The 14,004-nt window shown below is 33.5% G+C and overlaps 1 protein-coding gene across 4 annotated transcripts in view; it reads left to right on the top strand.

Moving 5' to 3' along the window:
* The window catches only part of LOC132703128 (dnaJ homolog subfamily B member 6), a 57,932-nt gene that overhangs the window by 33,578 nt on the left and 10,350 nt on the right, over positions 1-14,004 (top strand). For 3 of the 4 annotated variants that reach the window (XM_060672204.1, XM_060672207.1, XM_060672206.1), the window contains exons 3-4: positions 5,481-5,590; positions 11,939-12,055. In XM_060672204.1, coding sequence (XP_060528187.1) covers positions 5,481-5,590; positions 11,939-12,055 — 227 coding nt within the window. The remainder of the gene's footprint in view (positions 1-5,480; positions 5,591-11,938; positions 12,056-14,004) is intronic. The other variant, XM_060672208.1, reaches the window with a different exon arrangement.

Below are 14,004 nucleotides of genomic sequence, written 5' to 3'. Positions count from 1 at the left end.
AAGTAAAAGTTAGTTTGGAATCGTTATAAAAATACTGGTTGCCTGGAGTACAGCATCATTTGTTTCAATTTGTTATGATTTCTTATATCATTTTCTATGCGTATATCAGTGTCACATAAATTATGCGGTCAAATCTGTGGTAAAATGGAAAGCAAAAGCTTCGGCTTTGTAAATTCCCAAGCAAGGAAAATGGTGCGGAATAAAAATTTGAAGAAATATACAGGTAACGGTTGTAAATTAAAGTCGGAGTATAAACATGAACTGTGTGTGAAAAATGAAGGTATTGAAACCAAAGTTACTCATATTTTTCTTAGAAAACACAGTGGCCCGCATAGTAAGTAATTTTCCAATTATATCTAGCCGCAGGTGCAGAAATTATGCTCTTCTGCTGTAAGAAGCGGCTGTCGATGGTGAGCAGACTTTATTTATTCAAGCTATTCCACTATTACACTGATATTTAATATTTTTGAAAACACAATTTAAACAACAATAATTATGTGCCTGTTTTTACTAAATATTTATTTAATTTCAGCTTCAGTCAGTCAATTTAGCTTCAGTCGTTCGTTGAGTATGGTTCACAACCAGTATAGCATTGATGGAATCGTGATCGAAGCCGTCACTAGTATTAAAGACTTGGGTGTTTGCTTCGATTCTAAACTAAATTTTGTGACACATTTTGCTGAAATAGTAAACAATACTGGCCAACTTACTCCACATTGTCTTAAACTCTTTTACATCTCTTTGGTTCGCTCTAGACTAGGGTATACATCTGTGGTGGGGTCTCCATATTAGGCCTGCCATATAGATAACATCGAAGCCGTTCAGAAAGCATTTTTAAGATCTTTGACTTCAAAGGCGTATATTAATATCTATAATGGGTATCAGATCAACTACAGTATTATAGCTAAGACCTTCAATATTGATACTCTTCAAGCCAGAAGATCTCAGAGTGATTTAGTTTTTCTCTTTAAGATTCTGAATGGTTGGTATTGTTGTCCAGCTCTTTTACATAGCATACAATTTAACGCATATCACAGAAGCTGTGATAACTCAATGTTCCGCATACATTACCATCGCTCAAATTATGGGGTTTATATTCACCCCTCACTAGAATGCTGAAAGCGTGCAACTGTTTAAAGCTTTTGTCGGCAGCCTCCGCTCACTTCGTTCTGATGTGTTGCGTTTGAGCGCTGCCAGTTACTTCTGTTTATTTCTATTGTTGCATATTGTTCTAGTTTCTAGTTGTTGCTGTCTTTCTCTCTTTGCCTTTAATATGAATGTAAAAATTTTGTAAAATGGTTAAACCGTAAATATGTAAATACAAAAATATATAAATAAATTTATATAGCAATATGATATGGTAATATCATTGAGATGAACTAACGGCTATATTGGCGTAATCCCTATTTGGTAGCATAAAAAAACATTTAATATAAACAATGTTTTCTAAGCTTACTTTTCTCCATGAACAAACCTTTTTGTTCCGTGTGATTTTGTTGATTTCCGAAGAATTTTACTCATGGCAAAAGCCGTTCGACCCAGAGAGCGATTCGAGTTGCTGAACCTTTTCGATGTTCCAAGCACCTGGCCAACGAACTGTCGGTGGTTACTGCGGCGGTTATGCTCCGATTACGGAAATTTCAATTGGTTAAAGTTGATCGAAATCGGACGCAAAAGAAAAAAACATTTCTTTTGATGGAAAACTGAATTGCGCTTTTGTGGTGGTTGATACGTTTATTAACGAATTCAGGCGAGCAAACCATTTTGATGTCATTCAGTGACGTGTTATCGAGCTCACATGCGAATCACATTCTGTAAGCAAGTTCCTAGAGTGAGTAGCTTATGAAACATTATTTAATAAAAGAACTTTCCGAAATGTTTTTTTAATAAAACTTTTTATTACTATTTCTTGGGAATAATTAATAATAATAGTTTGATTCCTGAAAGTGCTATTTTATTCTTTATTATTATTTTATTCTTTATAACAAAACTAATGAGTTGTGAAATATTTGTCCGAAAACCCATTGGAAGGCAAAAGAAAAATATTATGACGTCTTGCCAATCATCCGGTTGGCTTCTTTACAGCTTAATTGAAACTGGCTAGCATTGTACTCTGTACCTGTTTATATACTCTTTGAAGGGGGCGGAGCTAAAGGAGGGACATGAATATTGTCTCAGATAACTGATTCTCTTATTGACTTATATATGTCTAATATATGCAAGAATTTTAGTTTTATCGAATAAGATTTGATGTGGTCTTGAAGCCCTTTCGTGTTCTTTGAGCTTAGTTAATATATTCCGTCCTGTTTCTCCAATGTGTTCTTTGCCACATATGCATGGAACGCTGTAAATTGGTATCTCAAACGGAATTTTATTTTTGGCGAATCGAAGTTGAGAGATTTTTATCAACAACCGACGCAGGAAAAATCTAGAACGTTTGTAAATAGCCCGTAGCATGTGGAAATTTCTTGAAAAAATATTCATTATTGAGAAAGTATATAACTTTTAAAATGTATAGATATCTACTCCGGCTTTAGGTGTATTATCCAGTTCTTACACAACGCATTCCTTATCTTTAAACACCTGAAAGTGCCACTTTCGAGACGTATTACGTATAAAGAGTTACCCACTTTGGGTAACGAATCATTCCGGTGTTTTAGTAACTTGCTTGGAGCGATACGATGTTAGTTAAAGTATAGTATGCAACACTTTGATATAAACTTCTTTATTTTTCATAGTCAAATTGGCTGAATTTATTTTTATGACTTCCACCTTGCAAAACACGCTCATTTGGATGCATTTTTTCTAGTTCTAGTAAAGCTTACAACTTTCCAAATTTCTATTTTTTAAATTATTATTTTTATTATTTTAATAGTTTACTTGAAATAAAATGCGCTAGGTAACACAATGATCATTAAGCAGGGTGGGAAAATTAAACTTTATCGTAATATTTAGATAAGTTTCAACAGGTAATTTATTAGACTAATAAATATAACAATAATTATACGTGATTGCAATTCTAGAGATTCTGAGATCAAGTAAATAAAAATTTCTGTAGAAGTAGGAATAATATAAAAATGGATAAATTATGATGATTTTAAACAAATCTACTATTCACAATACAACTTTATTTGTTAATTTTAGTCACCATGTTCCGAGTAGTCAGATGAATTATATTCGTTCGAGTCCAGAGAAATAATAATGGGCTCTGAGTGTTTTCTAGCATAATGTCAGCTTCCCCCAGTCTCCCATTTCATTCGCATATTCGACGCACTTGTTCCAATCACAATCCACTGTTTTTATTGTTCCCTCTTGCAAGAGGTTTCCACGTTCCTCATTTTAAAAATAGTTGAATTATTCGAATACAAAAAACAACAAGCATTAATGACAAGGACTTGAGAATCATTGCCAACCTTTATATAATAGGAAATAACATGACTGAAATAATCTCAATTAAAAGAGGAATAAGAAGGAGCATTCTGTCACCATTGCTTTTCAATTTATGCTGAGAGACAATATTCCAAGCAGCTTTAGAAAATATGCAAAAGGAGTAAACATAAATGGGGTACTAATAAACAACCTAAGATATGCAGATGATGCCGTTCTACTGGCAGAGAATATTTAAAGGACTTCAAAAACTCCTAGATAAAGTAGTAGTGCAACCGTTACTGTCTTAAACTTAACATCAAAAGGACCAAACCTATGGCTGTCACTAAAAACCGAATTAAATTATCTGGGACAATTATTAAGCGAGGACTTGGACCATTCACTGGAAATAAAAACCAGAATTGAACAAGCAAGAGCAAGGTCTGCTAACTAAACTAACTAAAAGACTATTGCTAACATCAATATTAACTCTAATACTTCGGCCGTGTTATTCAACATCGAGCATTTGATTGATTATTCAGGGCAAGATTGACGGAAGACGATGCCCAGGAAGAAGAAGAACATCTTGATTGAAAAACCTACTACAGTGGTTCGTACAATCAACTAATACGCTGTTCAGGACAGCGGTAAATAAAGTATTGATATCCAGCGTGATTGCTGACATTCTGTAGAAAACGGATATATCACATCAAGAAGAAGAACAGTGTTTCTCTGTTGAGAGTGACTTTTTTGTATTGATTTTTTCGGAAGGAAAACTTATTTCCTTCAATTCAACAAATTCTTATTACACACGGATGGAATAAAATCATCTTTCATTTCAGACATTATTTTGTCCAGTGTAGGCATTTCTGGTTTTTTTTTAGTAAAACGAGTGTATTATTTTTTAAATGGCTTCTCATTTATTGCAGTTTCTTTTATTGCTGGACCTCGCTTTGGTGACTTGATGGGGCCGCGTTTATCCTCGTGCACAAGTTGGTATATTGTTGACTATTCAATATTAGAAGACATTTGAACTATTTTTGCGACCCTGACTATTGAAAGAGTTTTAAACACTGCGAATAATAATTTTCTCATTTTTAAAAAGTGTAGTTTCTCAGAAACACTAGGTAACAACAGATAGATCAATTACTTTTTACAAAACTTCTGGATTCCTCATGCGTCGGTTTTTGCTGAGTCGAAATTGCTGACGTTTCGCCAATCATCCTGTTGGCTTCTTCAGAGATTGACTGAAACTGAAGAATCCAACAGGATGATTGGCGAAACGTCAGCAATTTCGACTCAACAAAAACCGACGTAGGAGGAATCCAGAAGTTTTGTAAAAAGTATTACAGTAGCCTGTGCAAGTTTCTTTGAAAAATTTGATAGATCAACTATTCAGTCGTCGTCTGCTGCCCACTCTCGGGATTCTGGACAATGATAATACGTACAATACCATGCCCATGGAATACGGCTAAGTCCACGAAATTTTAAAGCCCAATAATGTCGCATTACGAAACAGATCATTGTAGTTTTGTCCAGTTTCTAGTTGCATAAACGATTAGTTAAATTGACTGGAATTATTTTTATCTCGTCGACATTGTAGCACACACACACACACACACACAAGGGGGGAATGTTCGTTGAACTTTTGTTTATGTCGCGCGCCCATTTTGATGCACTTTATCCATCAATGATTTTTGTCATTCCAGTAAACTACTAATTTTGATTATTTTTAATTTGCATTTTTTTTTATATCTCACCTTGAATAAAACAATTACAAATGTTTTTTATCTCACAAATGATTTTTTTTTACTCCCCAATCTAAAATATTCAATAATTTACTTTTTATTAGCTTCACACAATGACATCTCTCAGCGTCGGCGTTATGTATTATACATATCCAATTCGTGCGATATTTTTGTTTTTTTTTCTGGAATCATTTTGAATGCTCAAAGTCTTTTTTGTAACCATTTTACGAGGAGGCGTTCGTTTCAGTAACTGACAAATCCCGAGAGTCAAATCTTTAACGTCGGATGGGATTTTCGTAACTCACGCTACCAGTAATTGCTTTTTGACAATTATTCCTAAATTTAATGGTTTGCTCTTTGTTTTAGATACAAAAAATTGGCATTGAAATGGCACCCAGACAAAAATCCGGACAACATGGACGAGGCCACAAAGAAATTCAAAGAGATTTCGGAGGCGTATGAAGTTTTATCTGATGGTGAGTTAGTTTTAGTTTTCTTTTTTGGTGATTAGTTATATAATTTTTTTTTTAAACGCTGCCGGATTCACATTTTTAATAAATATTTAAAAATTACAAATATATTATGAGTAGTTAAACACGTTTCATCCTTGTCTCATCAACTATTCCGCACACAGTTGCTTCTTTTTTGTCTTAGTACGTGACATCCTTTGAGTTATGACGGTGGCAATGCGGCAAAGTTATATCTAAAACTTCCAAGTTAGAAACATGTGTAAACTTGAAACATACCACAATAATACTGAGATTAACCCATTCAAATTAGGTTTTCTTAACTGTTATCGTGTTAGCTATTAATTATAGGGGGAAGTTTATGAACGCATAGTGACCAGCACGAGATATGTTAACATTATTTGCATTGCAGTTTGAGATTGTGGTTCGATCGATTCGTTGCTCTATATATTGAGCATCTAGTATCTACGGGGTGCTTCTTAAGTACTTGAGTGAGCTTGAGCTGTTTACGGGGCTTTTTAAAAAATCAAAAAAGATTATATATAAGATTGGAAATGTTGGAAGGGCTTTTTTATAACTTGTTAAATATTTTATTGGAATTTGGTCTCTTCATTTATAACGATAGAAGGCTAACTTTGCTTTAACTGGTTAAAATTGCTAAGTCCATTGTCATCCCGGGAGGTATTTTAACGAATATGTACGCTACTGATCTTTTTCCAATTTTTGTGGTACTAAAAGTACGACTTTTAACTTTACGGTCGGTTTCGTATCGTTGATCGTTTTCGAGCAAAAAAATAAAATTGATGAAAATTCACAAAACGTATTTTTGTTAGGTAGGTATTTTCATTATGTAGTTCAGTTTTGTATTTTTTTGATATGATGGTTTTCAAGAAACAGATACACTACATTTAAATCGATTAAATATACCGTTTTCAAGATGTTTTGCTGTGTAATGCACTACCCGCCTAAGAAAAGCGGGCCACTAAAAAAACTTCAATTTCAAAGTTTGTATGTTTGGATCACATATTATAACATATAATAACGAGATAATTACAATAATTAGTTAAAACTTTAAATTACGGTTGTGTTTAATTTTAATCGAAAAATATTAAATTGTTTTCAGATTCACATCCACGTTATTACTTATTTGTCATTTTATTTTATTTTAAACAAATTCATTATTCCTCATTTTAAATAGTTTGCCTGCTTCGATAAGTTTCTAGAGAAAAATATCGCTCAACTTTCGTTCAACCGAAATCATTAACATTATAAGGATTGTATTTTTGAATTTTTTTTGCGGAAATGTGTCATTTTCTGAGCTAGTCTGCTCCGAATTGTTGATTAGTTTTGGTAAGTCAGTAAAATGAAAATGATGCATTTCGGAAGGGAAATTTTAATTTTTATGTATGTTTGTAAAGACTTCTAATACAAGAAAATATACAGAGTGTTCGGAAATTGGATTCGGAAACTTTGGAGGAAAGATCTAACGTTTCAAAATAGGGTAGTCGGTCATGTACCAAAATTTGAAGTCGTAATATTTTCCGAGTTATAGCTTGTCAAAATTGACATTGCAAAATGGAACAGATTGCCTTAAGCAGAATGACAAATCCTCAAAATTGGTTACTCCTGTTTTAACTCGATAAGTTAACGTTTAGCCACAAATCGACTTTTTTATTCTCGACCCGAATACCCCGCAGTTCTAATTTATAGAAAGGTGATACTGGATATCGCGATAGAAGTGGCAATGCACGCCAGCGTTATTAAGCTGCAGGCGACGTGAAGTAAATTTTTCAAAACAGTATGCTACAAATGAAAAAAGTGAAAAAATTGCCATAAGTTAATGCAACATGTTTAATTTAAGTAACATAAATTCATTTAACATTTTCTAGCTGGCTTAGAGCGCTATCTTGCATTAACCACATGTTTTTTCTCCACTGCAAGGGTACCTTTTCCAGCAAAGGAGAAATTGCAAATATATTTCCCCATTAAGCGATCCGTTAAAAAAAAACCGGCGCTGATGTTTTCTTTCAATTTTTGCATGTGGTTTTCAATGTTCCACTGATAGATATTTCGAAAATGTACAATGCCATCATGACTGAATTCAGCCTCGTCAGTGAACAAAATGACATTTTAGATTTGCGGGTAATTTTGAATTTTTCCTAAAATTTGATTGTATAAAATTTCTCTCAATTGCTCATCATCCTCATACAGTACTTGAATCCTTTGAACGAAGCAAGCAAACTGTCGAGCAAGCAATTCATTCCTGAACAGAAAGTTTTCTCGTACTCGTTGGCTGTTCAGCCTCTTTTTTGAAGTATTCTCTCTTCTCTTGCAGCATTTCTTTTATACCTTAGTCTCTCTTCATTCATATTATCCTCTTTTACCTCCTTTATGTGTATGCTGATGAAGGTCTTAGTATATGGAACGTTTCTGTTGGGATAAGCCTCTATAAAAAGCCGTCGAGCTTGATTTGCATTTCCATTTGCTCTTCCGTAGCAAAAATGCATATCGCAATGTATTTGAATATCGGCCATCACAGTAGTAGGATAATAAGCTGTTTTAATAGAAGCTTATTTTTAACGAATTGTGACAATGGCTTTTTCAAATTTCATCAAGTCCATCAACATTTGAGCCGAGAATAAAATATCGATTTGTGGCTAAACGATAGCACTTATTGACTTAAAGCAAAACTAACAATTTTTGAGAATTTGTGATTCTGCTTAAGGCAATTTGTTCTATTTTGCAATATCGGTCTAAATAAATACAATAAAAAAAAATGTTCTAGATGAAGTGTCCTCTACTGATAGATCTTTGAAACACTTTTATTTTGTAACGAACACCGTTTGGAAAATACCAGCGAATTCCGTTGAGAATGAAGCCCCACAATAAAATTGAAAAAAAAAAAGAATTTTCACAAGCCATGACTCGGAAAATATTACGACTTCGAATTTTTGTTACATGATTTACTACCATTATTTTACCGCTTTGAATATTTCCTCCAAGTTTCCGAACTCAATTTCCGACCATTCTGTATATGTTTTATATAACTGATCTCGCCTAAACGCAATTTTTCCCAAAAATATACCAATACCTTCGTATCACGAAATTTGAAAATACTTCTCTAAATCTGAATCTGACATTTACCCACAGGGCTTCGTGACAATGTCACGTTAGTTTCGAGTATTATGAGCAAATCGTCAGCTGCAAAGCCAACGATCCATTAATACTCGGGCTTGTTTAACGTTTCGCGAAAAACCTGGTAACGCGCTAGCCAATATCGGAAAGTGTCTCCTTCGCTTAAGTGCTATTTTAAACCCGAAGGTGAATTTTTATTTGCCTGCGTAAACGTTTGACGTCTTCCGTACATTTTTTCTAGTTTCCCGTAATTCAGCCGACGCCCGTGCACCCGTTATTTTTACCTCTGATTCCCGCCGCGCTTTTCGCGTTTCGACTGTTCCGGGTTTTCTCCTTTGTTTTATCTTGTTTTCCGGTGCGATTTTAGTTTGTTCTTAAGGTTAATGTTTTTGGTTTTTATTCAGGCTTTAAACTTTTAGGCATTTCCCAAAATATTTTACTTGTTTGTATCGTCCTAAATAAAATGTATTTTAAAACAAAGATATGTCACATAAAGTGACTTTTCTCGCAAAACCAAAACCAAAATAATTATGAAAATATTACAAGGAGTATTAAAGGGAATTTTTAGATTCACTTTTGGCAGGTTGCCTCAATTTAGCAAATATTTAAGGTTATGTGACTTATTACATTACAAAATTAAATTTTTGAGATAATCAAAAAACCTCATTAAATTTACAACAATGGTTATAATTGCGGGTATTCGGAAAAATAAGGTTACTCAGTTATTACGATAGGCACATATTCCTTTTCTCAGGCCATTCAGCGGGGGGAACGTACGAATGTTCTAACGCAAAATGTTAATATATCAAAAGATGGCACAATAACTCGAAAACTGCTAAAGCTGGAACTATAAAATTTAATACCTGTGTACGTTTTTCAACAGGTAGCATTCATACTACCTGCATTGCACCTTGTCTTTGTGTTTGTGATTGCGTCTCGTATAGCACAATTTTGAATGAGATAATTAATTTTTTCTTGTATGAAAAAATACACCCGGTATAAATCTAGACTCGAAAATCACGAAAATTCGTTAAATGTTAAATATTCTTTTTCGATATATTACTAGTTAAGCCTAGTTTTTCTTAGTATGTTCATTTTTCAATTACATTTCCTAAACTACACAGAAAGTAAATCGGTCAATCTTTAATTTAATTTAATTTAATCTTTAAGTTTATTTTCTCCACTAAATCCAAAAACGCAATCAAATAGAGGATGTTTCATTTAAAATTCCAAATTCAATGTCCATACCGAAGAATCGGAGCACCAAAGCTGAATAGCACAAACTTTACTTAAATTCAAATTGTCTAGTGAGTTTATTTTAGTATCTTATTAATTTTTGGTAGTATTTTGATGGTGTGCAAGTACTTCTGCACTTAAAAAATATGTAATACTATTTGTATTAAGGGTTTTTATTCTACGAAAAACATTTGATTTCTCCTAACCTGTCACTAAAGTAGCGGAAGCATTTGTATTGGCTGCTACAGTGTTTAATGACGTTGATGTTTTAGCATAATTCGTTATTTTATCGTAAAACGAAGGTATGATAACACTAAAGTGCGATTCATAATATTAATCGGAACATTTCTTGATAAAATACTATAATGCGCATCTGTAATAGAAAAACCTGTCCCCTTCCCTCCACCAAGGGATTGAGGGTGATGATTGCTGTTGTCGAATAGGTTTTTTATTCTATATGTAAAGGCATGTTTTTGTTTATGGATCAATTGATAAATGAATTTTAATAAATTTTGAAAAGGAATCAATTTGAGCTGGTTTAGACCACAAGCCTCGAGTTATACTGTACAAGTCGTCGACTAGCAGTTTCAGTTGAGTTTTTTATTTTCATTTCATTTCATACAGTTATAAAAAATTTTATGGCACCGTTACATAAATATAATGGTTTAAAACGATATTTGGTTATTTTACAAAGAATTATTTTCATTCAGATTCACATGTTTTATTGTCTTTAATATTTTGTAATATAGTCGTGCGCATCTTCTAGGGATGTTTGTAGAGTTTCTGCAGAAATGCTACTAAAGGGTTCTTGGCGATTTTTGACATCCAGAATGCATTCGAATATGCCGATCTAAGGGCAGCGCAAAGATGTTCAGTGGAATTCAGATCTGTCGATTGCGTTGGCCATACAAGCACAGTAATATTTTTCTCTCCAAATCATTCTTTTACTAATTTGGATTTGTGTTTAGGATCATTGTTCTATTGAAATCGCCATCGCAATAGTATCGCATCGTTCTTCTGTAGACGCTGTAGCATTATAAAAATATAATGCTAGACATAGTGTAAAAACGCTATGCCCTTGTATATGCCCTGTACCTGAATGATGCAGATCGAGAATAACATCCACGTGCTATGATGTTCACTCTTCCATGTTGCATAGTAGGAATTTGCTACTTGAACCTTACGTCAACTGGCCTTTTTACATATTGTTTACCATTAGATTTAAACAGAAAATTTGCTTTTATCATTCCAAAGAACCTTATTTTTCTTTCGACCAAGACCGATGAGCTCGTGCAAATTCCATTCAGGTCTTTCTGTTCGTCTCTGGATGAAGCGGGTTTTCAGAGGAACTCTTGCATAAAGACTTCCTCTGTTAATTAAACGGGTTTTTACTATTCTATTCGTTACTTTAATACCGATCGGTTCCGAAATTTCCTTTTAAACTTGCCTGGATAATTTCGGGGGTCAAGTTTCGATATTCTTAAATGGTTTTATCAATCCTGGAAGTAGTTTTGCGAGGTCTTCCCGACTTGGACGCATTTCTCACATTTATTTGGACTTTGGACTTTGCAATTACCGAGTTTTTTGTTCCCCTTTTGAATAAATCCACCAATTTTCGTCTAAAATCAGATGAAAAATAACATGATATTTGCAATGTAGAGTCAAGACTAAATATTAATTAAGAACACAAATTGTAAACAGTTTTCATACTTATTTCCAACTGCAAATATCTTATCGCAAAAAACACAAACATTTGTTAGACGCGATAAAAATTAAAAAACTCTAGGTTTCTTTATTAAAAGTTTCCATATTTTTTTCCCCCACTGTGTGTTTGTTACGGTCAGCCGATTGAAATTTACACGAAAACGCTACTCATATTTACCTTTTGTACTTTTCGTTAAATCGTTGTTTCTTTTTATTGATTTTAGGAGACGAAAGTTTCGTATTTTTATTTAGTTTTTTTTTTGTCTATTTTTTTTATACTAGATACGAAACGCAAACTGTATGACTCGCGATGCAATAGAAGTTCGGCGACGAGATCGGCAAGAACGCATCACAGAAGCTATTTCGATCTGCACAATCCCTTTTCGCAGCGTTATTTCGGTAGTTAGTTTTTTCCCCACCAACCTCTTCGTGTGCTAATTAAATATATATATTTTTTTAATATATTTTTTGCCATGCCAACCTTAACCCGCTGCTATTCTATAGCTTCGCATTAATCCTTAACCAGTATTAACTGTACGTACTTTGCAATCGTTTTTGATATGTTTTCCGTTTTGGTTTATTGTTTTTTATTGGCGTATTTTTTTGTAATTTATCAAAGATATCGAAATAGTTTCGTCCTAAGCAAAATTAAGGCACAATGGCTATCATAATTTTGTTTTATTTCATTTTTAAACTTTGGCATAGTTACACTAAACAACAGTTGATTAGCCTCTCTACAAACACGAGATAGGGGACAAAAATACCCTTAGTTTGTAATCTGATAGGCGATACTAAATAGCCGTATTTGCCTAGTGTTAAAGTTAAATAGCAGGTAGAAGTTCAGGACAATGAAATGAAAACAAAGATCGAAAGCAAAGATCAAAAAATTGTCTACAAGTTTCCAAGATTTGAATATTAAGGAAGTCACCAATCCATTGCAGTTAATTTCCTTCATCGAAATAGGCATTTTTTAGGTAACGTAAAAAACTTTCTCTAATGAGACTGTATGTATGCTCTGTAAATAAGGTGACCAAACCGCGCATGCATATTCGAGTGAGGATCTCGCCACAGCACAATATAATTGATACTTGATCGTGACAAGCGAATGTTAGATCACTACTAACTATTCATCATCCAGTTTATAGACAAATAAAATCGGTTGCCTCATTTTAAGGTCTCATTACATGCAGCTATTACTTGCAGCTGCAATGAAACCTATGACAGCGCCAGACAATAGCAAGAGCTATTTGCAACCATCCCTCTTCGATACGAATTATGTTGAGGCTGTGACACTAATGAAATAAAAACAATTAACTTCTTCGTGAAACTAGCGTTTTTTTTTAATCTAAACTTTTGTATTGTAAAGAGGTAGTGTTACATTGTGAAAGTTAGTTGCAATTGATATGGCCTGTTCTTTGAGAACATCTTTTTCCTTTCTCTAAAATCCTGATGAATTCTGCAATCATTACCGAAAGCTAAACTGATAACAGATAATCACGGTTTACTAAGATGCAACATTTTTTATTGCTTTCTTTACATTTGAATTGACTACGGCTGCCCAGAGAGATATTGTTTGCTTGGTATTGAAAAATCACAAACGCCATTTTGATACACAGTTTTTCAAGTCAAATAAAACCTTCTTTATTCTTCTGATGGTGGAGAACCACCAAAAAAACGCAAAGAATTGTTTTTAACAAGCTAACGACAACTACTAAAGAGTCACCAAAGTCCCCCACTCCGGGAACGCTAAAAGGTCTTTCGTCGCAATATTGTTTTTTTGGAAAATATGTAATACACTTTTTTGTGGAGAAAAAGCACATATTTACTCTTTTTAGTTGTCGCAATAGGGCAAATAAAAAAAAATATGTTGAACTTGGATCCTAAATTAAAATTTTTTCATTTAAATCATTAATAAGGTTTTTTTTTAAGTTTTTTTTTCCGTTTAAGTCAGTAATTTTAGTTTCTGTATGCCTGCCAAAAAAAAATTGCTGTTTCACTAGTCAAATTTTCTATGCCGACACACAAATAAAGTATCAATATTCAACATCGGAGTTTATGCAAGAAACCTATTAGTATTATGTTTATTTGTTTTTTTTTTCAATTTTTTCCATCTCTTCCGTCGAATTTATAACAATTGGCACAGTTTGCAGTTGCAAAATGTCTGTTTTAAAATGTTGTTTGGGGCCACCTGCTGTTGAAATAGTGCACGACCTTGCTCTATCGTTTTATTCCAGTTATTGGAAAGAGTCAATAAACCAGTAACCTTTGTTTGCAACTGTTAAAGAGGCAATTAGCGAAATTTTGAAAAGTTTTAATTTGCGTTCCGGGTTTCACCGCCATTTTTGTTA

Source organism: Cylas formicarius, unplaced genomic scaffold (genome assembly GCF_029955315.1).
Source record: "Cylas formicarius isolate icCylForm1 unplaced genomic scaffold, icCylForm1.1 PGA_scaffold_6__28_contigs__length_40554024, whole genome shotgun sequence".
NCBI lineage: Eukaryota > Metazoa > Arthropoda > Insecta > Coleoptera > Brentidae > Cylas > Cylas formicarius.
This window is presented reverse-complemented; position numbering and strand designations above follow the sequence as displayed.